At 35.6% G+C, this 27,880-nt stretch overlaps 1 protein-coding gene across 12 annotated transcripts in view; it reads left to right on the forward strand.

The window, feature by feature from the left end:
• DENND4C (DENN domain containing 4C) overlaps window positions 1–27,880 on the forward strand; it is an 83,238-nt gene that overhangs the window by 37,652 nt on the left and 17,706 nt on the right. For 11 of the 12 annotated variants that reach the window (XM_046905887.1, XM_046905885.1, XM_040656252.2 and 8 more), the window contains 21 exons: window positions 537–606; window positions 1,875–2,044; window positions 3,475–3,716; window positions 4,614–4,680; window positions 5,292–5,350; window positions 6,660–6,804; window positions 7,162–7,337; window positions 9,956–10,056; window positions 11,990–12,208; window positions 13,162–13,307; window positions 14,431–14,466; window positions 14,774–14,904; window positions 16,240–16,372; window positions 16,865–17,071; window positions 17,723–17,851; window positions 19,345–19,489; window positions 19,815–19,961; window positions 22,131–22,256; window positions 23,038–23,178; window positions 24,477–25,624; window positions 26,933–27,113. In XM_046905887.1, the coding sequence (XP_046761843.1) occupies window positions 537–606; window positions 1,875–2,044; window positions 3,475–3,716; window positions 4,614–4,680; window positions 5,292–5,350; window positions 6,660–6,804; window positions 7,162–7,337; window positions 9,956–10,056; window positions 11,990–12,208; window positions 13,162–13,307; window positions 14,431–14,466; window positions 14,774–14,904; window positions 16,240–16,372; window positions 16,865–17,071; window positions 17,723–17,851; window positions 19,345–19,489; window positions 19,815–19,961; window positions 22,131–22,256; window positions 23,038–23,178; window positions 24,477–25,624; window positions 26,933–27,113 (3,919 nt within the window). The remainder of the gene's footprint in view (window positions 1–536; window positions 607–1,874; window positions 2,045–3,474; window positions 3,717–4,613; window positions 4,681–5,291; window positions 5,351–6,659; window positions 6,805–7,161; window positions 7,338–9,955; window positions 10,057–11,989; window positions 12,209–13,161; window positions 13,308–14,430; window positions 14,467–14,773; window positions 14,905–16,239; window positions 16,373–16,864; window positions 17,072–17,722; window positions 17,852–19,344; window positions 19,490–19,814; window positions 19,962–22,130; window positions 22,257–23,037; window positions 23,179–24,476; window positions 25,625–26,932; window positions 27,114–27,880) is intronic. The other variant, XM_046905889.1, reaches the window with a different exon arrangement.

Genomic DNA, 27,880 nt, shown 5'->3' on the forward strand with positions numbered 1-27,880 from the left:
TAAGAATGTTAGTTACTGCTTACACTTTTTTTTTCTGTCACTTTATTTAGCCTGTTTTGTGTTTAGTTTTCTCTGGCTGCAGTATGTACATTTTTTTTCTTCAAAAGGTAGACAAACTACAAAACAACAACAACAAAAACAAACCCTATGTAAGCAGCCATTTCATGGTAGTACATTTAAAGTTTCTAATGATCTTGTTTAGAATTTTACCACCATTGATGAGTCTGCATTTAAATAACTGAGAAAATTGAGTGTGTGAAAGCTGAAAGTCACCTGCTTCACATTTTTACATTATAACATGGTAATAAGGCAAAGATTAGTGTGGTGGTGTGATTATTTTATGCAAATACGTAATCTCTAAAAATGTGGGAAGGGCAGATTATTCATTCCATTGGCAGCCAAATAGTAAATTTGTTCTGTAATACTTTGTTTCTGTTCTGTTTTTAAGTGGGACTATATTCATATGCTCATGTTTAATTTCTTTTTTGCCTATTGTCATCTCTGTTGGCTCTTATCATGAATTTTGTGTCTTTCAGTGGGGCTCCAGTGTATACCTTTGTTATAAGAAGTCTGTGCCAGCTTCTAACTCTATAGCATATAAAGCTGGTAAGTAATTTTAGAAGTAGACTGTCTAAACATATTAGCAGAAGGATTCAAATACCTTCTGAAATCAAATAAAAAAAATTCTAAAATCTTAAGTCTTATCTGTTGTAGTTGTCTTCTAGAGCATGTCAGTTGAAATCAGCTCCTTTAATGCCTTCTCTGCTCACCTCAGTTATTCCCAGGGGAATGGGGGAGGGAAGCCTTTGTAGACACAACATTATTCTGTGTTAATTTCATTTATATCATGATAGGATAGGTAGCATAGGAGTTTAAATGGACAGCATAGCAAGCATTTCACATGTAATAAATTACTTCATATTTTGTGTTGTGTTGGTGGTGATGGAGAGGGAGCAATTGGGAATTCCAGTCAGTCTTGTTTGTATTTCCTTTAATGTTTCATAGCAAATCAACATCTTTCAATTAATTTGCAAGTTAAATGTGTTCATTTCATTCAGTTCCACAGCTATTTTCTTGTTTCATATTAAAGGAGGGTAACAAATACTCAGAAGTGACAAATACAGTAAGTGACAGGAAAGCCTTTTCTTTGAAGTCTGGGTTTTACATATATTTTTAATTCATTGCTGTTGAGGTTTTTTTTTTTTTTTTGCCTGAAGAAGTTGAAAAAGCTTCCAAAGTAATGTCTGCTGAGCATTAAATGCAAGAAATTCCTTTGAGAAGGGTAAACTGCTAAATAGAAATTGAATGCATAGTTAACAAAGCCATTGTAAAATAGAATGATTGAGATGAGCTGCATAAGTGAATTGATACTTGTGTGTTCATTTTCTACAAGTAAGACTTAACTATTCTGAAAACAGAGATTTTTTTTTTTTAACTGAATGTATTTAGTGGTTAGCAGAAGGTGTGAGGAGTTAGCTAGCTTACCCTATTTTCAGTGGAGATACTGCTACTGCAGTAGGTAATTTATCACTTTCTTCATAGGGATTTCTTTATAATAAAATCTGTTTCAGTGGCATATTTGAATAATACAGATAATTCCCAAGGTCAAAATTCTCAGTGATTAATTTTTACTATGTAGAGATACTTGAGCAGTTATTGAAAGAGAATTTTTCAATATTCACATGAAATTTCAAATTGATTGTTACTGGGATGACTTAGCCTTACTGTTAAATGAGAGAGTTTATTCTGTAGATGTAATCTTCGGCTGTTAAGTCCTCATAAGCAGCAGACTTTTGTGCATATTTTGGAAATTGTATAGCTTATTTAGGGCTTGCAGAGCAAATTCACTTACTATTCGTTTTTCCATACTGAAGGCTTAATTTTCAGATATCCTCAAGAGAACTATGAGTCATTCCCATTGTCAGAATCTGTACCTCTCTTCTGCCTTCCTATGGGAGCTACTATTGAATGTTGGGACCCTCAAACCAAATATCCACTACCAGTCTTCTCAACATTTGTACTGACCTGTTCCTCTGCGGAAAAGGTATAGTTATGCATTGTGACTGCTTTTTTGCTTTAATTTGAATTGCTGATAAGATAAAATAGCCATAATCTCTTCTGTGTTTGACAGCCACTATCAAAGAAATGGTTAAATATTTCACTTAGAAAACTGTTATGTCATAAGCCTTATTATGAGACAGATGTAAACGGAAAATGAAGTAGATGGAAGAGTTTGTGCAATTTAGACATGTCTAAGTAGAACTATATGTTTAGCAAAACTAACGATACAGGACATGGATTTTTCTGTTCTTTCAAGAAAAGTTCCTGGCAATGCAAAGGTAGCCATGCTGAAATGATGATCACTTATCAAGTATTAAAAATGTTTAAGGTGTGGTTTCCCTGTGATTACCTCAAACTCTAGTTCCTTCTGAAGTGGTATGAATGGACTCTGTAGCTATCTGTGTATGTGAGCGGAAAAATAGTTCCCAGAGAAGGGCACAGTGAGGAGAGGAAAGCTAGGTAAAAAGAGGAAGTATGTGACAAGTGCTCAAGAAGCGAAGATCTTCTGTGACTAGTCATGATGTTGGAATTCACATAAAATGACAACTCAGAATACAGTGTGCAAAATCTGCACAAAGCTACAAGCACACGCAGGCACCAAAAATGTGCTGCATGATTCAGCCCACGTGCAAGAAGTTAGTGTCTGCTGTGTGCAACAAGAGCAGGATTATATGTAGGTCTCTCTGAAAGTAATGCCACCTATTAATTTCCATGAAAACAACAACAGATATACCATAGCACCATAGCAATACTTGATTGTGCAAATTCTGAGCTACAGAACAGTTTGTCAACATTGTCAACTATTAGGTATGCATTTTTGCCAGTGATGAGCAAGAGCCTGCATGCTGTGCTTATTAAAAAAAGGAAAAAAAAAGAGCTGCTCCTGATGGCATTGTTTCTAAGAAAATGTTGCCCACACAGTTCATCTTTCAATGGCCCGAACAGATAAAAATTGGAAGGTTCCAAATCCAGACTCTGTGGCGGGTGTGATAGGACATTCCAGTCAAGGACTGGCAGTGTACTTCATGATCTTCTCAAAATGGTATGGTGTTACCATCATTCAGAAGGAAGGTTGTCTTCTTCTCTGGCCTCACTCTGCAATTCTGAGCCTTCAGGATGTAGTAGTCAGAGCTGATTGTTTGTCTAGTTGTGGGTTGTTCCATGTTACTGAGTATAAATACTTAGAGCGAAGCAGCATGAAAAAGAGGAAGAGAGGTACAGGGGTCCATAAATGTTAAATATTTTCTTTTATAAGGGTATTTATTGTATGTTATATATAAAGGAAAAGTAGTTTAGCAAGCTACCAAGAAAAGTGTTGTGTGCAAACACCAATGATTTATGGATGGTTCAAAAGTTCTAACCCAAACTCCCATTAAATACTTGATTTATCAGCTGTGTTTCTTCATCTTTTAGGTTTATGGTGCTGCTATTCAGTTTTATGAACCTTATCCTCGGGAGCTGCTAACAGAAAAGCAACAATTACAGTTGGGTCTCCTGACAGCTGTAGAGAGAAAAGTGGTTACTTCAAAGTCCATCAATTCTAATAAATGTATCTGCCTTCTTTCACACTGGCCTTTCTTTGATGCATTTCGAAAGTTTCTTATGTTCATCTACAAGCTCTCTGTCTCTGGACCTCATCCTCTTCCCATTGAAAAGTACGTTAATTATTTTTCAAGTTAATGTGTGTAGATATCAGCTCAAGTAGTCATCTGATCTGTATGTCACACTTTCATAGCTGCTATATTTTATCCATCTCTTGCACTGTATAGCTTACTTTGTACTGATTGTACTAGAAATCGTTGTTTCTTCTGGTTAATATGGGTAGGTTTTGAAGTGCTAGGAGTGTGAACTGGATTGTGAACCAGATTTTACCATTGCTTTTCTGCTAGAATTTCTGAAGCCTGTTTACCTTTCATTTAAAGTGCTCAGATTCAGAGCATTTCTGAGCTACAAGCAACATGCCAGCACTTACTGTTTTGTACTTTAAGTTATTAAACACAAGCGCAGAGACTCTGCATTAACAATATATGTCTGTGTCTGTATTAAAAGTACTGCAACTAATGCAGATGAATGCTCTCTGTTCCTTGCCTCCTCTACATCTGTCTATAAAGATAGAAAACTTTTTAAAGGATAATTTTGTTGTGTGGAGTCCTAAAAGTTCACTGAAGTCTGTTATCTTTAACACTGCATTAGACTTCCAGCAATGAAGTATTTTGCTTCTCCTACCTAAGCCTCATTAGAAACTTTGTAGGATGAATTTTTCCTACCAGTTTGCCTAAAGCCCAGCGTGTTCTTTTATTTTGTGTGCATATCTGAAGCTCCCAATATTAACTTTTCACTTTTCATGAAATGTGGGTGAGTAGGCCTTCTTTGTTTCAGTTTGTATAAAAAGGCTTCTAAACTTAGCAAAGTAGTAAATAAATAGCAAATGCACTTCTAGAACATACAGCAACACAGGAATTCCAGAATGTGACAAACACTGTATTCAGTCCCTGCTTAGTCCCCAGTTCTAGTTCTCTGAGGTCTTATCTTTTTTTCTTTTTTTTTTTCAGGCACATTTCCCATTTCATGCACAATATACCTTTCCCTTCACCACAAAGGCCAAGAATTCTTGTGCAGGTAAGCAAAATTTTTGCTTTCCTTTTTATTTACCATATTGACAAACGCTTCTTGCCTTTGAAAGCCTGGGTTCTTTTTCCTGTTGTTTTTACTCAGTTGTGAATATATTGCTGTAAGAAGCTGAGAGAAAACTGGTGGGTGGAATCTCCTATTACACTGTTACATAACAGTGGGTGATATAAACTACAGAAGATGTCTTGCTTGTGTTTTTGAAATTTCTGTCATATACTGCTCTTTCATTTTATAGACGTAATTTGTATTATGTCACTGGGGAGTTGTTTATGTCACCTTTCCACCAACTATTATCGGTCAAATGTTATTCCCCTGTGGCACTGTTTCCTCTGCTTTGTTTAATCACCTAGTAGCAGTTGCATGTTCAACACTGAGTCATAAACAGTTACATCTAACTTACGGGAATTCTCCTGGTGACTAGTACAAACTTGTTGACTTAGTGAGCAGAAGCTCCAAAGATTTTCTGACTTGCATCTCTTGTGTGGCACTGTGACCCTATCTACCAAGCATTCTGTTAGGTTATGGATTGAAATATTATACTTTGCTAAGTTTGGTAGTTTTGATATTTCTTAGTAATTGTGCTATTTTATGTGTTTCAGCTTTCTGCACATGATGCATTAATATTGTCCCAGCCAGTTTCTACTCCACTGCCATTGAGGTATTAATGTTTAATCTGTTTGCTGCTTGAAGCATCCTGAGCCAAATAGACATGAGGCATAAAAGAAAACCAAACACTGATGCAGTATTATTAGTTCTTTTAAACAGAAAGCTCAATACGTTTTTGTAATACTAGGCATTGTTTTCTTTTTGACATAGAACTATCCCTTATGGAAGAAAAGTGTTTCTGATTATTCTGAAATGAAGATAGATTGCCAGATTATTGTAGAAATAAGAAGTAGGCTGTGGGGAAAAGTATGTGTTTCAGTATCTTGTATCTTCGGAATATGTGTAGCAAGCAAATTGTTTTAATACCACAAATAGACTTTCTTTAGATCTTGAGTTATTTATCACTTTTATGGATCCATGGGAGATACTTTTATCAAGCAATGTGAAATCAATCGATGCATAAACATTTTGGAAATGGAAAATTATACCTTAAAATTTATATTCGTGAGGGTTGATGAAGCCTCTGGGAATACTGCCTACTCTTTTAGGTATGGAGATCCCTATGGATGTAACTTGACTTTTTGTTTTCTTTGATTTTATTTTTAAGTTTTAAAACCAAAATATTATCCCCCCCGCCCCCCTTTTTTTTTTTTTCCTTAAATATTTACATACATAATATTCTATATGCAGAAAGGTCTGGTGTTTAATCACATCTATTACACAGAAAGGTCTGGTGTTTAATCACATCTATTACACAGCCGTTTACGCAAAAAATTGTAGCCAGGCACCGAACTGCAAAGTAAGATTTAAGCGCTATTCAAAGGACAGATTTTACACCTCTCTAATCCTCTTACAGATGTCAGTAAAATTCCTGAATGTCTGTACAGTATCCAAACAAATGAAATGGAGATTAAATTGCAGAAACTAAACACATTTTGATATCAGCAGGATGGATTGATTTTTTTTTTTTTTTAACTTGACTAGTATTAGATTTGATACTGTGATACTAATATTAAATGGATACTGTAGTACATGATTTTTGCCTTTATTCCGTTGTTTGAAACTACTAGTGTTATTTTGTGCTTGGATAATACATTAAATCTGTTGTACTGCTACAGAAACTTAGATGCCTGTGCACATATGATAGAGCTATAAAAATCACAGAGTTAGCCTAGTGTGTTATAGCGTAAGTTTCTTCAACAGCGGATTTTGCATTTAGGTTTCTCTGTGGCAGTAAAAGTGTTGGGGTGATAGCTGTCCGGCTATTTTCTGTATGATAATCGTGTTAAGATTACTCAACTACTACGTTCAAAACAGATGCCAGAAGTTCTTTTTTTTCCCCCTTTCCACACACCCTTTAGTGGAGCAAACTTCAGCACTCTACTCATGAATCTTGGACCAGAAAACTGTGCTACCCTGTTACTGTTTGTATTGTTAGAAGGCAAGATCCTCCTCCATTCTCTTAGACCGGCTGTGCTGACAGGAGTTGCTGAAGCTGTAGTAGCTGTAAGTACAAAATGTTCTGTACAGCAGCAAGGGAAATTGCTGCAAACTCCATAATTACTGTGAAGCTTACATAAATTACAGTGCTTGATGCATCAACTGATTATTTTTCCTAGCAATATTGTTTAGTTAAAATACCCTAGCGTGTCTAATTGTAACTATTGAAATATTGACGTTTTTCATAAATAATTAAGAAACGTACTGTAAAAAGTGGTCAAACGTAGTCTTCTTTTTTTTTTTTACAGTAAAACAATGTTCTTAGCAGTTTCAGCTTACTGCATATAACAACTTCACCTTTTTTTGTGTGCAATATCTTTTGTCCTGTTTTAATACATTGGTTTCATTTCATTTTTCCTTCAGATGATATTTCCATTTCAGTGGCAATGTCCATATATCCCCCTCTGTCCTTTGTCTCTGGCCACCGTACTCAGTGCACCTGTTCCATTTATTGTTGGAGTTGATTCACGATATTTTGATCTGTATGATCCACCACAGGATATTGTGTGCATTGACTTAGACACAAACATGGTGTACATGTAAGTTATATGGGTTTTTTACATTTATCTTTAGATGCAGAGATTGCTAAACCACTTCAGTGAAAATTTGATTTAAAAACTATTTTGTCTAATTGTTTCTGCCTGCCCACTATTCTTTTTCTCATTTCACATGGTTCTTAGAGACTTAAATTTTATTAAAGCAAGGGTCACCTCTTGGGGCTGCTGAAAAGCACATGATGCAGATGCTGTTACAAATGAAGTAACAATTATAATGTACTCATTAGGAAAATGTGCTAGAAAAGCCAGATAAGATTTTATTTTTATTATCCCACTGTTTTATACATTTTCGTCTGGCTCCACCACTTTAGAGCTTAATTTGCATGTGTTTACTAAGTATTGGTATGAACATGAGTTTCAGGATCCTTCACGACAGCTTTTGATGCTGTCTTTCAGTGAGGACATTTTGTCAGTGTTAATTAAATGTTAATTTTTCTTAAATTACAAGAGGTGAGTTCTCAGTGAAATCAAACAAGCAAGATCTTTTGGACTGCCTACATTTGATTCACAATATTTTCATTTAATTATGTTTTAATGCCTTTCTCAAGTAAAGGTATTGCCTGACAAGTTTTTCCACATTTTCTCTAGGAGAGGCTAACCTGGAATAACTTCATTTTATTGTAGATCTTAATAGGAGTGCAGATAACTGAATTGAAAATAAGTTTTTTAATTTCTTAAATTTCTGAGTTATCTTTTCATTTTAGTCTGTTAGATCCTAAGTAAAAAGATTTCTAAGCTATTTAAAGATGAAAGTGTGTGTAAGTAAATAATATGTGCATTTTTTCTTTATGAAAATACAATCTTAACATCATCTTGTATCACTTAGACTTTTGATTGTCATTTTTACTAACTTGAGTCAAAGTTAGTTACTTGGGTTGGCTGAATGCTTTTCTGCTTTCGTTATGTCAAAAGAACCCTTTCAGGCTCTACTGAAGCAAATGCTTCCTTTAAATTACTGAAGATGCATAGTTTTATTAGTAGCATCAAAGAAAGTAGTGTACAGCAAAGCAGATTCATTTCATTTGCCCTTTTTTCTTCTCATTGATCCTCATTTCACTGTTGTATAAGTATTATGCCACTAAAAAAAAGTTGTAACATATGAAAGAACAACACACTGAAGAAATGCAATGAAGCTAACTCGTTTATATGAAGATAGTGCAGTAAAAATTATCTAGTTGGTTGGTTGTTTATTCGCTACAAGAATAAAATTTAAAGTCTGGGTTGCAGAAAAATGAAGCAGCTAAAAGTAGTTGTAGAAAAGAGAGAGAAAAATGTCAAGATTCTGTTGGAACAAGTCATGAAAAGATCAAGTGAAAACCTTATTTGCATTGGTTGCTGGACACTCAACTAAAAATATAATAGTTACTGACCTCATTTCTATTCATCTGAAAGGACTCTGACACTTTTTGTCTATGTCTTGTAAGTTCATTTCTTTTTCAATAGCTAATTTGCTGATCATCTTTTGCTTTCTGTTTTTTATATATATCATCTATACCACTTACTTGACTTACAGAGAAATTGAATATGTCTTACATTTGACTTGAAGTAAATGTGAGATGGTGCTGAAGATCATATAGAATTATAAAACTTTCAGGGAGTAATGATTAATGTTCAGTTCTATTTTATGCACAGCTTTTACACAATGCAAGAGTAACATCTGAAGAATTCAGTGCTCTCTAGTACATCAATCTGTCTGACTTGGTATTTTTAGGAGAGGTTTGCTGTTACCTTCCTTATGATAGACTGTAGCTTCATTTACAGTCAGAAATACTGAATGCCTTTTATTCATTCAACATCTTCCTTAATGTCTTTTGTTGGATGTTTTCAACTGTCTTTGTGAAGGTAACATCAAAAGCTGATTAAGGAAAGTATCCTTTTTTGGGTGCAAATTTGAGAATGTTTTATTTTTGAGGGAGAGGAGGGTTTTGCCCTTTTTTTTTTTTTTTTTTGCATTTTTGGAACAGTACCACTTATGCTGTTTAGATGCATGTTGTTGTGGTGGGGAAAAAATAACTAAAATGGGAGATGACATCTGCAAGCATTTTTAATGGATGAAACTTAGGCTCCCTTCTTAAGTGATATGTCTATATCATTTGAAACAATTTCATTGATGCAGAATGCTGAGCAGGCATTCTCTCTCTTTCAACAAGTTCATACTGTATTCCAAAATGATGTTAATTTTTGTATCAACAGCAGTAAGGCAAGTTTACTGTAGTATAACTAGTCATCATGTACAGATTGGTGTTCTCAGGCTGTACCAGTGAGAGTGGTAAAAATTCTGAAAGGGAAGTCAACAGTGTGAAATTTCAACCAAAAAGTCTAAATCAAGTATTAATGCAGGTCCTCCTACCAGATTGGAGAACACTTGACTCATAATTCAATTTATACTGTTCTTTTCTGAGGAGAAGAAATTCTGAGTTGGTATCAATATTCTGCCTTTAAAAAAAAAAAAAACCATTACAGATATACAGGAGCAGTGGCCTGATTTCTTTTCAAATAAATTCCTTTTTCTGAAAAGGAATTAACGTAGTCCAGTGTAAGCAATTCTTTTCTATATTGTCTGTGTTTTTATATATTCTTTTATCCACCCCACTTTTTAGATCAGATGACAAGAAGAGCACAAACTGGAAGCAGTTTCCTAAGAAGCCATGTAAAAATCTGCTCAGCACCTTAAAGAAGCTGCACCCACAGCTGGCAGCAGGTGAAATATATAAAATAAAATGGGAAGGGATAAGAACAGAAACTGCATAAAGCAGGGAAAATAAATATTAAAAGAGCTACTAGATTTTCTGATACACATCTACAAGTCTTAAATTATAATTAGCATATAAATGTAAGTACTTCTTTGTAAAATGTGATGTAAATTTTTCTTTTCTTTTGCTTTTTTCTTTTTCCTGTGACTTCTTCATATTTGGAATTTTTTAACTTTTTGTCACAATTATATTTGTACAGATTTGATATAAACAAATTTGTATTTCAGTGTGAACCATGTTCATGAATCTGATAAAAAATAGAGGAAATGAACAGTGTCTTACTTGCACGCTCAGTACTTCAGGAATTGTGCAGATACTGGTGAATATCTCCAATTCTGACTACAGAAATAATCAAGAAGCAAAATATTGGCAAAGTATTTTGTCAAAAGGAAAAAAAATTGGTCATCAAACGAATAACTTCAAAAGATAAGAGCAAACTTGTATTTGGCTAAGTGTATTTCATGCATAGGTTCTGTCTATCCGTAGATAGAATCTTCAAGGTAAGATGGTTCAGAATATATTTAGTTGCATTGTTATAACAGGAACAGTTACAGCTTTGTAGGTATACAACAGATATACAGAGTTGGTGAATTATAGGAACAGAAAAATGCATTAATTAGGATTTGGGCTTTCTTGCCTCAAATTTGTTTCTATGTTTAGTTTTTCAGATAGTCTTTACCTAATCTGTTAGAAAGCATCAATTTTTTTTTTTTTTTGTCAGCAGGAAATCCCATATGCTCTACCTAATACAGGAAATGCTCTAAAAGTAATGCCTCATATTCTGTTATGTTAGCCCACCATGTCAGAGGCAGATGTTGGTGGTATGACAGTAGAGCTTGAACCTTCCCAACAATATTTCATTACATGTTATAATTGAATGCGTACCTCTGAGCAACAGGTGACAGCAGAGGGATAGTCTGACAAAATGGCATCTGATATGGAAGTGTAGATGAATCAAGGGTGTGGAACTGATTTCCTCCATGAGGAATAAATGGCATCCATTGACATTCATTGATGCTTCCTGAATGTTTATGGAGACCAAACAGCAGATGTGAACACAGTGAGGTGGTGAGTGATGTAATTCAGCAATGGCACTGACATAACAGCTGTGAAACAGTTGGTCATCCCTGCTGGTGCCCATTTTTATGGGCTTGGCATGCAGGCTATTGTTCATGCCTCACTGATGAAAATGCATAGCTAATGGTGGTAACAGAGAAAAACAGTGTTCTGTTGCTCTACCATATAGTGTTGTTGTGCTCTGTGTAGCTGTTGTAGTTTCCATGGAGGCATTACTTTCGGAGCAGTCTATGCGTATAAATGCTGCAAGCTGTTTTCCAATTTTAAGTGGAGCAGAACCAGTGGTCTTTTTTTATTTTATTTTATTACTTACTTTTATACTTACCTTAAAAATCTGGAACCGTAATCTGTTCCAAGTTGAATTTTCAGCAGTTTCTGCTACTGACTTTTTCTCGAAGAATGCCAGAGTAAACTCTGGATGTCACCTGCTTTTGTTCACCATTTGCTTTAATCACTCCTTTGTGTTTCTGTTGATGTATTACTGAAAGACCACATTTAGTTGGGTGTATGTGGTAGTATTAACTCAACAGAGAATCTCTTCATCATCTCAGATCACAGAGGGCTTGATAATTTAGGAAAAACACATAAGCAGCTGCTGAGATTACTGTCTCTTGTGTGGGCCAGATCAACTGGAAAGTAATCACAGGGCAGAGGAAGAACTAGTTTCCAGTGTTGGTAATTTCTGAATACGGGCAATAAAAAAAGAAGAAAAATAAATCCACATCTTCGTCAACACCTTGCAAAAGTTGTCTGTTCACCTACACTGCATTTTAATACAGGATTGTATATGTTGCTGTTTGCTAGTTCACAGGAAAACTCAAGAAGGTTCTGCAGTGGAGATGACTCCTATTGAAGCAGATTTTTCCTGGCAGAAGAAGATGACGGAACTCGAGATGGAGATCCAGGAAGCTTTCCTGCGTTTTATGGCATCTATTTTAAAGGGTTACAGGACATTCCTTAAACCTATCACCCAGGCACCTTCGAATAAAGCAACTGCTGCTGATTCTTTGTTTGATCATCAAGGTGAAGTAGAGATACATCAGCTGCTGATGGCACTGGCAGTGCTACAGCTTCAAAATTGTGGAACTGTTTAACTTCAAAATTTTAGATCTTTCTTTGGTTGTGCGACTTCTAAGTATATTTAGAATTGCAGTTATATAAAATCAGGCTATTCAAAATTGATTAGAACATTGGTGTATGTAAATAAGAACTCTAATTTTTTTAAGAGTTTTGGTATTGAGAGAAGTCTTTCAAGAGTGGAATGCCCTCTCTACTTGGCATATTCTGTAAGGGCACCTCTTAGGAAATAAGAATGTCTTTCAAGTGGGACATAGCAAAAATGCCAGAAGCCTAATGATGAAGAGCAAAGAAATGCTTTTTTGTGTAAATGGAAAAATAAGAGAATTCTTGGTAGAGATCAGAAACGTAATGAACAGTAGTTACCAAAGGTGGTCTTATTTTCCTCACCTTATCACCTTAAGTTTTTTGATGTGTTCATGTGTTGAATGCCAGCTGAAATGTCACTGGTGGCTTTTGTGTTTGTCTTGTTTGTTTTTGAGTTAACTAGAAGAGAGATTCTTATTCCAAGGCTTGGGAAGACATAGGTGTTTTCAGGTGTAGCACCTCTTCTAATATCAGAAGGTTTTTTGGTTCTTGTTCTAAATGTTAAATTCTTCTGCTTCTCAATGAGGTGGTCTTCTCCTTTTCCATGCAAAAAAAGCGAACAAATCCAGCAAATAAATTGCATGATTACAGGGGAGGGGCTACTTGCTATACATGATGAGCTCTGCGAGAAAATTATCACAAAAAATGTTATTTTACTCTTCTGAATGCAAGTAGTGATAAGTAGTTGTTTATGCTAAAAAGCCAACATTTTATTTATTTGCACTTTAAATAGCTTATGTTGATGTGTTCTATGTCAGTTTATTATGGAAATTGTAACTGGTATTTACTTGTGTGTTCCTTTTTCTAAGCAGGATTTTTGAAAAGTAGAGACCGTGCATATGCAAAGTTCTATACACACCTCACCAAAACACAAATATTCAGCAGCTTTATTGAAGAGTGCAGTTTTGTGAGTGACAAGGACACAGGCTTGGCATTTTTTGATGACTGCATAGAAAAGGTGAAAAACATACTAATATTATTAAATTCTATACTTCATTATATCTTGTTATATTGAGTTTTAGTTGTAAAGGCAGTTATCCTTTGTAGCAAGTGTTGTGTGAGGTGTGTTGCTGAGTTGTCGTTGTCATCCTCCATCTTCTAGAGTAGTTGTAACTTTCTGTGTTGATACCAGAAACTTATCAAAATCCTGTATGATGTCAAGCTATTAGAGAATGTTAGAAGTCCCAATATCTTATAACACAGTACCCTTGTGTGTTTCCTTTAAATGGTATTCAGGCTCCCTGTAATTTGGAATTATCTACTAGTGGTCACCTGTGGTGTTCTTTTCCATGCAGTCTGAATTTCAAACAAAAATATACCAAATGGGTCAGACTTGTGGTCAAAACTGGTTTCCATAGATAAGACTTTATTTAATTGCCTATACTTGTATGAGTAAGATTGATGTTACCCAGTTTTTTTTTTTTGAAACAACATCTCTTCAGCATGGCTCTAGTCCCGGTAGGTTATTGAGTTTGTAGCTTCATCTGAAAAATGGCAAGTTCACAAAATAAGATGTAGGAGATAAAGGATTTTATGCACTGTTTAATGTGCATATGTATAAGCATTCATTTTTGCACCAGGTTCTTATGGAGTGAATCTCCTGATTCTGTATTGATTCTGATCATTTTAACACTTTGAAACACTTAGTGGGATTTTTAAGTTTTCATACATTTTTCTTCTCCTGAGTATCGGGCATCCAGAGTATGCATCTAGGCTATGCACTGTTTAATAATGTTAATAACTTGGTGCAGGTTATTAATGTGTCACAGACTAGATTTTCGTATTGAAAGTATTTACTTAACAACAGTTTCTTTCAATTAAGCTAAATTAAATTTTTTTCCCTTAGGAAATTGTAAATTATGTTTAGCCTGTAATTTTAATATTGAAAACATGATGATAACTACCTTGTCTTGCTTTCAGCAAAGTAATTCTGTGAAAGAGAGCTTAATTGCTTTCAGAGTAATGTGAAAACTTAGTGTTGCTCATATGATGCATCAGTAAATCATGCAGCTGTAATAAGGCTATATAGGATCTTTTTTAAGTTGAGAAAAAGCTCTAATTCTTTCTTCCTCTTTCCCTAGCTCTTTCCAGATAAAGGAACAGAAAAAGGAGATAAGGTACTTTGTCCATCAACATTTTACCATGAAATAAAAATGACAGGCCAGGGCTTTAGAGTTGAACATTGAGAGCAAATATAAATGCTACATATTTTTATATTGTGCTTATACATAATATATAAAATAAATGTTGAAAATGTACTTTACATACACATTAAAATGTACATTTTAATCATAGATGCTTTTTATATATATATTGTAATGTTAAATAAATATAAATTTATATATATATAAATAATATATATATATGTTAAGTATATTATCCTGAAACTACTTTCAGTGCTCAGATTACAAATTCTGTTTTCAGGTTGATGTAGATTCCATTGAAGATACACGGTTGATTGAGCTTGATGAATCACAAAAAAGTGAACACACAGTGTTTATAATGCCACCAGAACCTCCCCCTGATGATGGACAAGACCGAGCACCAAAATATAGGTACAGTTTAAAGAACAAAATAGAGAAGAACTGAAGTATTTGAATGCTTATGATGTTGAACAGGGCAAATGTGCCAACATGGTTCAAAACTTATTATAATAAGGTGTTATGAATAACATCATTAAAAATATGTGATCTATATGGACTCTACTAAACTTTTTGAATGACTGGAGGTTTGTATTTTGTGTGTGTATGTTTGAGGGCAAGCAGATTTCAGTTCTAAGCTGTCAGTAACTGTCAAATTTATAACAATTCTTTGCTATGAGGGGTGCTTTGAAAGTAATGCCTCCAATTTTATTATATTTGCCTGTCACATCAGAGGCAGATGTTGGGGGTATAGCACTACAGGTTGAACTTTCTAGACAGTCTTCCATTACAGTTTGTTGCTGTGTGACAGATGATCGCAGAGCCTGGCAGCCTGACAAAATGGCATCTCATATGGAAATGCAAAGGGGTGTCACTGAATTCTTTCATGCTGAAAAAGTTGTACCTACAGACATTTATCGATGCTTGCTGGATGTTTATGGAGACCAAGCAGTAGATATGGTCACAGTGAGGTGATGGGTGATGCATTTCACCATCATAGCAGCTGTGAAACAGTTGGTCATCCCTACTGGTGAAGATTTTTATGAGCTTGACATACAAGCTGTTGTTCATCACTGGTAAAAATACATAGCTAATAGTGATAACTGTGGTGAAAAATAAATTTTTCTAGCTGAGAATTTGCTCTATCATGTAATGTTATTGTGCTTTCTGTAGCTGTTGTTGCTTCCATGGAAATAGGTAGGAGGCATTACTTTTGGATTGACCTATGTATTCAACATCTATCTGTAATTGAGCCATCAAGGTGTATTTTGTAGTACCTTGAGTACATTCTCTTTGTTTCACCCACAGAGGGTGAGTAATGGATCTTCCCAATATTATTGATCTCTAAGAGATGAACCAAAAACAAAGAAAAAAAAAGATTTTCACATTCTTTCATTCAGTGTCTTCCAGCCCTGTACAGGAAATGTGGAGGTTCAGCAAGTGTATATATACTTTTTCTTACTCTTTCTTGGATGTTATCCTCTGTGGTATGGATGGCAGTCTTGTTCTTGAATTCACAGTTTAGTAAGATTTAATATCCTAAGCATCTTCTTTTTTTTCTTTTTTCAGCATCTTTTTGAATAGGACTCAAAGAATCTCATCTTCTCACTCCTGCATGCCCACTTTCCTCTTGATTCTTTATTCTCTTCTTTGTTAGTTCCTTGTTCACAAGTTGTCTTTGTAGGGCTCTCCTGCTGTCAATGGATATAGGAAAAGCTTTTCTTTTTTTTTGTTTTTTATAATCTGTAGCTATAAAAACTTCCCACGACTAGATTTCAAGCTCTTTGACAGACCACAGGAACTCAAGCTCTCCTTCAGGAGACACCAGGCTGGATGCAGCATTTCGAATAGTCCAGCACTCATGGCAAAGAGGACAAAACAGGTCAGATATGTCTTACAGTAACCACTGTGTGAATACTGAAAGATACAAAGGTTTTTGTAAAATTACCACTGCCTGTTTATACTACAAATTATGCTATTGGAGAGTGGGTCTCAGTGTTGCTATTGGGAAGAAACATTGGCCAAGGAAAGAAGTGGAGAGCAAGAAATTAGCATCTGAGATGAAAGTTTATTTTCAAACCAATTTTAAAGCTTTAGGCAGTGATATTTAAAGAAAAAAAAAAAGAAATTGAAAGGAGTGCTTGAATGAAAGGGGCAAAATAAAGGAGAGGGTGGGATTCAGATGCTGTTTTTTTGCTTGTGGAGAGCCTTAGTAAGAGAGTGTTAAGAGTGGAATGTCAGCTTAATGTTTGTCTGTTGTTCTTAAATGCTTCCTTTAAGAGTCTGGTTTTTGAGTTATTATTGATTTCTGTGTTCTGTTTGTTCCATCTTTGTCGTCTGTTTTTGTTGTTGTTGTTTTGTTTCACCCTTACAGGAGATAAAAACAGCCCATAAGTTAGCCAAGAAATACTACGTAAGCCCTCCACAGTGGGCTAAGTGTCTCTTCAGTCACAGTTACAGCTTATGGTTTATTTGTCTGCCAGCCTACGTCAGAGTTGCACATCCTAAGGTCAAAGCTCTGCAGCAGGCATATGATATTCTAATTAAAATGAGGAAAACTGATGTGGAACCACTAGATGAGGCAAGTGTAAATAAAATATTACAATGAACGTGGAAAACAAGGTGCAAGTATAGTGTATTTCACTGGCATCAGCAGGTGAAGCATTCTTACATTTTGTCCTGTTTTAAAGCTACATTGAAATAGTCTTGTAGTCTGCTTAACTAGGGCAACTGGAACTTTTTTTAATCACTAGCATGTTAGTTTTTTTCCAAGTACTCCAGCTTAGTGTTGCTTGTATTCTTTCAGACTTCTTTCAGAAAGTTGTTCTTGAATATCCCTATTTTTAAAATGAACTTTGGATTAATACTCCACCATCATAGTAAACTAAAGGGGTAGTGGATTTGTATGCAGCATTCTGTTCTTGCAGTACAATGCACAGACACAAAGAAGCAAGTTATCTCACTTCTTTGAATGGGTGTGTATTTCCCTCCTCTCTTTCACAAGCAGAAGAGACGTGGAAAAACTCAGGACTTAGTAATGTGACTGCTGATGTTATTTCAGCCTGTGTGATTTCCTGTTTAATTTTTGCTCCCTTTTTCAGCTGTTAGTTGAGTGACTGCTTTCACATGTCTTTCCCTTAAACAAACGTAAAAGTTGGAAATTTGGGAAGACCTTTAGCTGTTTTAAAAATCCTTGTCTTGAATTCATTAATGGATTTCTGTATCTTACCAGGTCTGCTACAGAGTTGTAATGCAGCTCTGTGGACTGTGGGGTCAGCCTGTTCAGGCTGTGAGGGTCCTCTTTGAAATGAAAAATGCTGGAATACAGCCGAATGCCATCACTTACGGCTATTACAATAAGGTAGGAGAAATCTTGACAAATGACAATGGTCTAATGTCTCCCTTGGTGGTGATCTCCTTGCTCTGTAGTACAACGTCAAGACTTCTGTAAAACTCTTGAGTCAAATTTGGTGATTCTATTAGGCACGTTTAACTTGATCTATGGCATCATGGTTTTACATTCCTGTGCTGTTTGTCTAATCATTAATTCTGTTGAAATATACTAGGGCTGGTATGAAAGAAATGCCTCCTATTTCATTATGTTAATGGTACAGTAGTAGAGGTTGAACCTTCGCACCAGTATTCTGTTACATTTTTGGTGTCACGTGACAGATGGCAGCTGAGGGTCAGTGTGACAAAATGATTTCTGACATGGAAGTGCATCTGAAACAAAAGGGTGTAATTGAATTATTCCATGCTGAAAAAACGGCACCCTTTGGTGGTGCATTTCAGCAATGACACTGTCATAACAGCTGTGAAACAGTTGATCCCCACTGGTGCTGATTTTTATTATCTTGGCATGCAGGTTTTTGTTCATCACTGGTAAAAATGCATAGGTAATGGTGGTAGCTGTGTTGAAAAACAGTGTTTTATAGATGAGAATTTGCTCTATCATGTAGTGTTATTGTGCTCTTTGTAGCTGTTGTGATTTCCATGGGAAGTAGAAGTCTTCCAAGTAGAAACCATAAATTTTGGAGCAACCAAAATTGATTTTTTCAATTACCGGACTTCTTATCTATATGTATTTATTACTTCATTTACTTATTACTTATTTATTACTTTTCTTATTAGTACCTAAGAGGGTACTAGAAAGTGATTTAGTGATAGAATGAGGGAGAATGGTTTAAAAGTAAAAGGGGAGAAATTCACGATAGATATTTTGAAGAAACACTGGACTCAGTGGGTGGTGAGGTGCTGCAATAAGTTGTGCAGAGAAGCTGTGGATGGCCTGTCCCTGGAGGTGTTCAAGGCCAGGCTTTGAGCAGCCTGATGTAGTGGATGGTCACCCTGACCATGACAGGGGCTTTGGAGATAGGTGATCTTTAAGGTTCCTTCTAACCCAAACTGTTTCATGGTTCTAAGGCCATCTGTTCCTAGGTATATCCTTGAAGGCAGCACGATCCACGGCTGGTTGGAATTAGACTAGTTGAAGTAGCTTCTTCCTTTCCTTGCTTCAATGTCCCTGTACTTTTCTGATAGAGCTTCATAGTAACCTGTGTAATGTAAGAAGGGAACTATACAGTGGTCTTTTGTTTCTACTATATGATATGAATTTGAATGAAATCCATCTTGGTTTTTTTGAAGGAAACTTGATCCATAGTCAGTTGCTACTCAGCTAGTGAATCCACAGCTGTCACACAACAGGGAAAAGTTAGCAGAAATGGAAATATTTGTCCTTCTTCATACTGCTGGTGGATAATGTCTTTTTCTGAGCATGGAAAGAAAACCTCACTGTACTGTGTTCCTTAGTGTAAATGTGTTACTATGTTGTTATTGCAATCTCCCTTTCTGTAGGCAGTTTTAGAATCTCCTTGGCCTAGCAGTAACCGCAGTGGCATATTTCTGTGGACAAAGGTACGGAATGTAGTTCGTGGCACAGCACAATTTAGGCAATGCCTAAAGAAAGCAACGCAGAGCCCACACGTACCTCTGATATCAGGTAATAAGTTAGATGAAGTGAATTTTTCTGCCGAATGACAGCATGACTTGGTTTCTGAGAGACTGCAGCTAACATTCTGGCTTTTTCAAGTGGAAAGTCTTTCCTAAAGTTATAAAAACTGTCAACTTGATGCTCAGACTGTTTGCTTTAGAATGTCTTTCCCACACTGAAGTATGAATTGTCTAAGTTCTGTTGCTAGAATTTCATATTCTCATTTAATATGTGCAAGCAAAAGTATTTACTGTTGTCTGAAGAGGTTAGATGCGTTTAAAAATCTGAAATTTTAAATCCTCTTTTACTAACCAGCTCTCATTCATGTCTTTAGCTCTGCGGAATACCACGGGTGGAAGTGATGGGGACATGGTGAGCCATGGTAGCGTGGATAGTTCTAATGATGCTAACAGTGGGGAGCACACTCTCTTCGTCAGTGACTTAGTCAGGCTTGATTCCATTGATAATCACTCTAGCACAGGTACTAGATTCTGCTGGGTTTCACTACTAACAGTTCCCCTAAAAGGCAAAATATCCTGTTCTCCTGTTGATTTCCCCTTTACCACCACCATGTTCCCTTCTTGAGGCTGTAGAGAATGAAGCATGAAGTTAATCAATGTAAAGAAGGAGATATGCTGTGACTGATATACTCCTCTGCCACAGTTCGTGCACCTTCTTTAGAGTGAATTGTAGCAGAAGTACAGTTATTTTAAACTAAATACCATGCTGTGATCTCATGAACTTTGCTTTTTGTGCTAATCCTTATAAAAGGTAAGAAGCTTCTGATGCTCAGTTTCTGCATATTGTCATTTATTCACAGAAATGAATTGTCAGTGACTAAAGTCCTTGTTTGTATTAAAGGAGAAGAGGGACAAAGCTAATGCTTTGAAATGTTGCTCCTTAATGATAAGATGAGATGGTCTGATTATCATTCCTAGAATTAGTATGTTATGTTAGGTCATAGTAAACCATACTTTTAAAAGCCATGACTGAGTTTTTCACCAGAGTTTGCCTACTTTTGGAATAAATATATAAATGATTAGAATTCTTGTCATACGTTCTTTAGGAGGCACTCTGTGTAAATGGAAAGACAGTTGATAAGCTAGAGAAAAATTTAGTCCTGAGTGCACTGTGCAATAGTGGTTAAACTGAAGTGGAAAGAGTACCCAGAAAGTAACAACTTGGGATAAAAATCTGTGATTCTTAGTATCTGCTGCTCATTACATGCTATCTATGCACAATCTCAACTAAACTTTCTTTCTATTTTTACCTCAAAACTTACTGTACAAATAGTTCTTGCACACTCTTCATGTTTTTGATATCTCTTTGAAGAGAACTTGGTGTCTGATTCCTGAACTTCATCTGATATGGCTGCCTACATTACTGAACTCTCCTTCTCTCTGCCCCTTGTTGCTCTGCTTTTTGCTCTTTGCTGTCTCTTGGGTGCTGCATTTGTCCTTGACTGTCATGGTGTGGGGTGCAGACTTACATGGTGTGAAGCCTTGGATGCACATGTACATTAATTCTACCCTTGGCTGTTACTTCTGCAGGTAATTTGCCCATTTATTGATAGGGTATTTTCACTTCAGTGAAATGCAGAGAAACTAACATCGCTGAGATGAAAATAGAGGGAAAATAAGGACCAAAGAATATCAGAAATAGCTTTTGTGTATATAAGGTTATTTTGCACAGTAGTCAAATGTGATAATTGATGGCTATGTGTTTCTGTGTTTGCACTATGTTGGAAAAATTAACAGTGGTAATACATAAATTACATCAGTCGTTCAAGTTTTATGGAATCTTCTAATACCTTTTGTACCATTAACTTAGATTTTGTACCCGATAACTTACTTATACTTGATCTTTCCAAATACTGTCAGGTATTCTGGTAGGTACTCTGAGGAATATAAATAATCTTGCTTAACATGCTGCTGTGGAATATGTCTCATATAATGCTTGTGTATTTTTTGCATGTGCAGCAGCACTTTCAATAAAAGTGAAGAAGGAGTCTTTTTTTGATTCCCATAGTAGTTTTTTTTGGACTGTATTGTTATTATTTCATAAAAAAAACGTCTTAGAGGTGTCAAATATGACTGGTACCACAGAAGAACAGACTATTTTAAAAGCTTAGTTTTTTACTTTTTTTTCCTGTTACTTTCTGTAATATATACTATACTGCAAAAACATAGCACAGTTTGCAGTAGAGTTGTTTTCAGGGGTGTTTTCATTGCTAGAAGTTGATTCAGTTACGATTGTAATTGTAGATTTCTTTTGTAAATGTATGTGAGAATGTAGGCTACCCGGCAATGAAAAGTTTCTTACTAATGAGAGAGGAAGGGGAAAGGAGTGAAGGGAGATACTGTGTGTTAAAATAAGTGACTCTAGTGCTCCTGGAGAAATATGCTTATATAGTTTAAAAGTAATTTTATGTAAATCAGAAAAAGAAGATTGCACTGCATTGTCTAATTATCTCTGTTGTCACCATTACCAAGTAGATCTGTGCACAGATTAGGCATTTTGGTGATTCTTACTGTGAACATTTCTGGCAGGATAGAACATGAAACAAATTAATTTCAGTTTTTATTTTCCTATTGAAAAATTCAGCAAGAAAAAACTAATCTGAGGCTCATATTTTTATTCCTTTGAACAGGTGGTCAGTCAGACCAGGGCTATGGATCTAAGGATGAACTGTTAAAGGATAACGGAGATAGTCTTCATGCAACTGAAACACAAGTAGAAAAAGACATTTCTTCTAAAGCTGAAGAACTAATAGGAGGTTAAGTATGCATATTTGTACTGATGATGTTTTTAATATACTTTCTTCATCCATTAGTTTACTGCAAATACCTAATGTTTTAAATGCATAATGTTACCAAGGTCAAAATATAACATCATAGAATCTGCTAGACATGTGCTGTGCACTAGACAACGGCAGCAGTGGAGTACATGTAGTTAAAAATAGTCTTTTATGTGACTGACATAATATAGATGAAAAAAAATGGAGAAGTGCTAAATCATATGGTATTTTGTATTCCATTTCTCTCCTTTGTGTGTTTGAACTGTTGACCATTTTTTAAGTTGTACCAGTAGGCCTAATAAAAGGCACTACTTACTCTACAAGCTCTTTCCCACTGAAGAAAATATGAAAATCACCTTTCTCTGGATTTTGTCCTTAATTTTTCTGTGGTTTGTTATTTTGTTACTGAGTCTGTTTCATATATGTGTTAATAAATCCTTAATGTCAGTTAGGGCCTCTGATATTATCGTTAGACAATCTTTTATGAAAAACTAAGAACTGCTACTCTGCTGTGGTTTCTTGGAAAAACAGCAGGGGAAGAAATTGGTACAAACTATCGCCTCATGAACAGCCACATTCTCTCTTTGTCATACTCTCTACTGTTGTCTTCCAAGGTACTACTCTCAGAAAATGCTACCTACTGGTAGGACTGACCTTTCAGATTGTAACTGTATAGCAGAACAGAGTATTTGTTTTCTGTAACAGTATACATAGAGTTGTTCAGTTTAATTAACTGAAATTCACATTATCTTTCTTTTAGAGGCTTGCATTGAGGACTCTGATGAGAAGAAACAGCTAAATATAGAAGTTCATAGTCCAGCAGATCTGCCTGCTTGGGGCAACAGTATTGTGAAAGTTCCATCTGGCATTTTTGATTGCAGTGGAAGGAAAAACAGTGGTGGTGAGTCACTGGCTGAAACAGAACTTGCTGAAGTCTTGAGCTTGTTGTGCTATAATGTTTTGCAACATCTTTGGTGCTACTAAAAAAATACTTCTAATAAAAGTGCAAATGTCTTACACAATATTTACTTTCCTTTTTAGATTATTTTTAAAAGGATTTATAGGTATTAAGGTTGAAAACCAGTAGTGCTCAGTAGATTGAGCTCAGGATCTTTCTTGTCCTGCTCTGACTGTGTTTAAGTAATGAACTAGAAAACTGGGAGAACTAGAGTCTTTACTTTTGACTTTTGGTCACCTGAATGTTGGTGACCTTGGACAAGTCACATATATCCAGTGTCTTATGCTGCCAGTGTATAATCTGGGATCAATACATATCTTCTTAGTGACACACAAGATTTATTTACATATCTGGTGCTTTTTAATGAGGAAGACCAATGGATATATGACAGACAAGTCTTTGGGGCTCATTTTTCCCCCCCTTATTTTTATGCCTGTCTTTGACTAAGGCAATGTGGTCCATATTCAGTGGTCAGGTACTAAACAGCAGGACTTTTTAAGAGGTTGTCAGCATTTAGTTTGGTGTCAGAGAGTTGAGTCTTAGACAAGAATTTACCCAGAAACTTTATGCCAGTTATGAGAAGAAGAAGCAGCATCAGTAGGACACTCATATATTCTCAAGCAGTGGATACGATACATCCAGTGCTCTATTGGAATCCTAACATAGTAGGTTTACTTTCCTTATGGAGATTATTAGAAGCAAAAAAATTTTGCTTACCTAACCTAGCTTTTAAGCACATATTGCCCTGAGGAAATGGGAACATTTTTAGGATTAGTTAATATCTTACACATGCTGAATTTAATGCTCTTCCATATATTTCCATCATGAACAAAACCGTGCTTCTTTGTTGTGCCTGTAGATAATACTTTTCTTCAGAATTAAGCATGGAGTTTGATATACAAATCTGTGAAGATAGCCAAGGGGAAAAAATAAATTAGAACACACAATTATAATTGTACTTTCCTTCATTCATTGAAGTATTACTTACTGTCTGCTGGGGAAATGGCAAAGGAAAAGAGGTAGAAGCTAGAAAAAGCTTCAAAGAGTCAAAAGATAAGATGATTTTTGATCTGCAGGATACCTTTGCAACCAGTAAAATAGCATGTTAATATCAGTTTAACTTTCTAATGGGACCTTGAGATTATGTTGCCCACTGTCTTCTCAGTAGAAATGCTAGATGTCTTCAGAAGGCAACAGTTTTGATGGTTATGGATACCATATTAATGCCATTTCTCTTTTAGAAACTGTTTCAAGCCTACTGTGCATAACTCAGGATTCGGTTGAAGATGCAGTCTTTGGTGATGCTACTCCTAAGAAAACAAGTGAGAAAGGACAGAAGAGGCAGAAACTATTTTCAGAGAGAAGCTGCAGTTTCAGCAGTGAAAGCAAAGCAGGAATGCTGTTGAAAAAAGGAAGCTTGGACTTGCATTCCAAAGAAATAGCAATAATGATGGGAGCAGATGCCAAGATTTTAACAGCAGCTTTATCTGGGGCCAAAACTTCACCCTGTAGTACAAGTAAATCCCACAGCTTTGATAGTACTGTTGACCAACAGGTTTCTTTCAAAAATGGCACTTGGAGTCGTGTTACTGATAGTGACTGGGAATTGGAGCATAGAACTTCACCAGTACTGGAGGAACCCGGGGAAGGGCAGGAGCATCATGAGAATGGAAGAAATGAAAATGTGACCATGGTAGAGGACATGAAAACTGAACAGGTAGCTGAGTCCAAAAACCAGAAAGTGGAATCCAAAGATGCAACTACTAAAAGGAATAGCTTTTATGGGGTGGTTAAACCTATTGAAAGGGAAGATGTTGAAGTAGGCTTGGATCCTTTATCTTTGCTGGCTACTGACTGCATTCAACCAAGACTCCCAGAAGCTGAGGAAAAACTGGTGTCACCAGTTGCAGCACGGAATTTGGCAGATGAAATTGAGAACTATATGAATCTCAAGAGCCCAATGAGTAGTAAGTTTCCCAGCATGGAACTGCACAAGCCAGACAGGGAAACAGAAGCTTCTGGTACACTTAGTCACACCCAGGAAAGGAGGTCAAGCCTTCCTTTGGATTCCATCCCACCACTCCCTGAGTCTTATGAAAATCGCAGAAGTCCTTCTGTCTCTAGATCCAAAACATTTACTGGACGACCAAAACAACAAATGCATCCACGAGTTCAGAAGGAGCGATCTTCATCTTTGACAGGACTGGGTCGTTCTTCTCCACATGGCTCCTTAGGATCGGTTGTAACAACTTTGTCTAATCTGAAGTTAGACAATATATTGTCTGGACCAAAAATGGATGTTCTAAAATCAGGCATGAAACAGGCTGCCAATGTGGCCAGCAAGATGTGGGGAGTTGTAACTTCAGCATATAGCTACTCAGATGATGAGGCAAGTATTTTTCAAAAATGAAAAACTTCAGCAGACAAAACTAAGAGTGCTAACTTCTGTGCCCAGAAGATTGCTTCACAACATTGTGTTTTTATTAAGTAATGAATTCTATTAGCTAAATAATAAAAAATATATATATATATATTTATGTTGGAGTTTTCTGCTGGCACTGAAAAAGTTTTCAGTCAAAAGCCAATTAAATGGTCTTGATGTAGTGAACTCAAAACTCAACCTGTTGTGTTCTCAACATTTCTTTCCTACATTGGTAGGTTTTATTTATTTTCAAAGAAGCTGCACCAAGAAACACCAGTAAGAACAACATTATGGAATCTTAAACTATGTAATATTACTTTTAAAGAAAAGAAAGTGAAGAATTGAATTCCACAAATCTAAGAAGTCAGGTCGTTGAATATTAAAGCTGAATGCAATAAAAGACATAGTCTCAAGCTCTAGTAAATAAACTCTCCAGGAATTTGGTAATGAAATGTTGAAGTTCCTGTTTGAGCACACTTAATGAAGAGTCTTTATCGGTTTTAAACATTTTAGGGCATAGTGACACAAATGTAAGAGGAGATGGGTATTGTAATGTAATCCTTTCCATATACATCTTATTACTATACTTCCAAATGTACTTTTCTGTCTTTGGAAAGACTTCTGTTTGATCCGGTTAACTCCTTTATCTGGTGCTTTGCTCTCTAAGGATTTGTGTTCTCTCGAGGAAGTTAAGAAAGTTCCTTGTTTCCTTTTTCAAATTCTGCCTCTATTTCCCCATCTCTTTAAGAATTGGGAAGGAAGGAAATAGCTGTGTAGTTTTATCTCTACTCAAAACAGATTTAACTGATATTGCTAATATAGTCTTTTTTAGTAAATACAAAAAACACATTTCTTCCCTTTTTTTTTTGATCAGGTATTGCCTTTATTTTTCCAATAATGATAAATACTGAATGGTTCTTTTCAGAGATCTTTTATTTGTTTGTTTTAAATCATGGCCTAGGTTTTCTTGTGTCTTTTTTTGTTATGTTGATCTATTCCTTAGAATTTTCTTCAAGTGAATATCATAATTCCCTTAATTTATTGCTTTGTCCTTTATTCTGTGTGTTTTTTCATTCTCTCCTTATTTCTCCTGTAACAAAGAAGTTAAATATTTTTTTCTATTTTGTCCAATATCTCCTCTTTTTTACAGGGGAAGATTGTCTACATGTATCTTTCATGTAAAAATAATAACCATTTAATTATTGATGAAGATATCATCAATATCTTGATGAAGATTGACCTAAAAAATGCGATTTTTCTTTTTTAATGTTAAAGGAAGAAAACAGTCAAGGAGACTTCAACTTCCCTGCTGGTTTTGAAGATAGTATTTTAGGAGATAATCTGTCATCGAGAACTGGAATCCCAGGACTAATTGCAGATGAGCTTGCACAAAGTACTACTAGTCTTGGCAGTAGCAATAGCAGTGGAGAAGCAGGAAGGCAACATTACAATGCAGGTGATTTTTTTTTTATTTTTTTTTCCCTCCAAAATCTGTTTAGTAATATAACCACTGAGTGAAAGTGTTATGTCGGAAGTCATTCAAAACAACAGAAGCTGTGTTACCATAAATTGAAATTATTTCAAGCTCTTAAAACAAGCACAGACTTTTTATCTATTTTATAAATACCATTCCCTTGCTATAGCAAATAGCTAATGCTTCTCTTTGCTGAATATATAAAATGCTAATACAAAACACAGGGACTTAAGTGTAAAATACTTCTGCTATATTCAAGAACTGCAAATAGTTGCATAACTAATGTAGGCAAAGACATCCGCATTGATGTGAAATAGGAGTTACTGGATGCAGACTTGATTTGAAGGTAAAAAATTGACGAATAGGTGCCTGTAAGCCAGTTTTTTTTTTTTTCTCAGACCTTGAACTGGTTGAATTAGATCTAATTTTCAATTCAGATTTGACAATCTGCGAAAAGAAGTGTTTTGCAGAAGCACCTTCACGTTTGGTTTAGCTATCTCTGTTATAATTTAATTATATAAGTATGATAAATTCCACATGCATGAGGAGAGGAAGAGGGCTTGTCATAAGATGGCCCTTTCTTGCAAAATCTGTTAGAAATGTTATGTCTGAAGATAAATTTTCTAATCCCTGTTGGTTGAGAAGGTAGTAAGAATTAACAAACAGTTTCAGCTCTCCAGGGTATGTAAATTTGTTCACAAACAATTTTTATATGAAGAAGCAAAGGAACCTTCTTCAAGGTGGCTCTA

The sequence above is a fragment of the Gallus gallus genome, chromosome Z, assembly GCF_016699485.2.
Source record: "Gallus gallus isolate bGalGal1 chromosome Z, bGalGal1.mat.broiler.GRCg7b, whole genome shotgun sequence".
In the NCBI taxonomy this organism is placed as follows: Eukaryota; Metazoa; Chordata; class Aves; order Galliformes; family Phasianidae; genus Gallus; species Gallus gallus.